Source organism: Arachis ipaensis, chromosome B01 (genome assembly GCF_000816755.2).
Source record: "Arachis ipaensis cultivar K30076 chromosome B01, Araip1.1, whole genome shotgun sequence".
In the NCBI taxonomy this organism is placed as follows: Eukaryota; Viridiplantae; Streptophyta; class Magnoliopsida; order Fabales; family Fabaceae; genus Arachis; species Arachis ipaensis.
In genome coordinates, this window is record NC_029785.2 from 28,934,809 (window position 1) to 28,936,119 (window position 1,311).

Here is a 1,311-nt window from a genome sequence, read left to right on the forward strand (position 1 = left end):
AATTGTCAAATAATTTGACATGTTTAATTAAATCTATTTGACTGAATCATTTAAACAGTTTTTAATGTCATTTTTATATAAAAATATTACTAGCATAAATTTTGGTCAAATATTTAGATCGTTCCCTCCAATAAATGTCGATTATTTAAATTTTATCTTATATATATAACAACTCATTAATTAGAGATAGACTCTTAAATAAAATTCACAAATTAATTTTTGATATATTGGACTAGAAAATTTTAAAAAGAACCAAAAAAAATCTCCCTTTATAAATTATTGTTTCCTGCGTGCTATTATTTTATTTTGTGTAAAAGATGCAGTAATTGTGTGGTGATTGGCTCAAAGTTGACCATCGCGGCTACGTTGTGTACGTAGCAAAACTGTTTCCCTTTTGTGGGGCTCCTTCTTTTCTTCTCTCATTTGTCATTCTATGTTCCATCACTTCATCAAACGCACAAACAAATGTTAACAACACATTGCTGCATTGCTCCGATCCTTATTAATTATTGATGTGATTCCATTCAGTTACTCATGTTTGCTGCATCCTATTCTTCTTCGATTCCTTTCTGTTACTGCTGCATCCTCTTTGTCTTCTCTCTCTCTCTCTAGTCTACTCTCTTCCTCCTCCTTCTTTTGTCCATTTTCCTTTTTCTCTCCCTATAATTATTGGAATCAATTTTCATATGTTGTTTATCACTTGAGTTAAAGTTTCAAACTTTCACTACTCCTTAGAAATGGGGCTTGACCATCATGCAATTTGTGGTCTAAGAAGGCTTGGCTTTATTATTTTTAGCATTTCACTTTTCTTCTTCATTATTTCAAGCTGGATCCATCATGGGTTAGTTACTGAAGGTAAAAATGTTGAGCATTTTCCAAAGCTGCGCTGCATATTTATACTTATGAAGAAACAATAATGAACTGACATTGATATAATCTCCATGTTCTAACAGGAAGAAAGACTCACAAACAAAGTGGTTTTCACCAGGTAGAATATACTTTGGATGTGAATTGTATGTATTATTATTATTTCTTCTATTTTCTTCTATTGTTAGACCATGTTCATATTGCATTGAAGGAATTTATACTAACAGGTAGATGAAGAGGCCAGGCACATTCTATGTTAATCTAACATTTTATTTTAAAAAATATTATTTATACACTAAAATTAATCATCAAAATTATTCAATATATATATATATATTGTTTAATTTATTTTTAATATATATATTTTATATTTCAAAGTATATTTTATATTAGTAGTTAATTTTAATATATACCTAACATATATTTTATTTATTTGAATATCTA

The 1,311-nt window shown here is 28.4% G+C and overlaps 1 protein-coding gene across 1 annotated transcript in view; it reads left to right on the top strand.

Annotated features, from left to right (window-relative positions):
• LOC107617479 (EPIDERMAL PATTERNING FACTOR-like protein 2) overlaps positions 319–1,311 on the top strand; it is a 5,548-nt gene continuing 4,555 nt past the window's right edge. The window contains exons 1-2 of the mRNA XM_016319248.2: positions 319–855; positions 954–988. Of these exons, the coding sequence (XP_016174734.1) occupies positions 738–855; positions 954–988 (153 nt within the window). The 5' untranslated portion in view covers positions 319–737. The remainder of the gene's footprint in view (positions 856–953; positions 989–1,311) is intronic.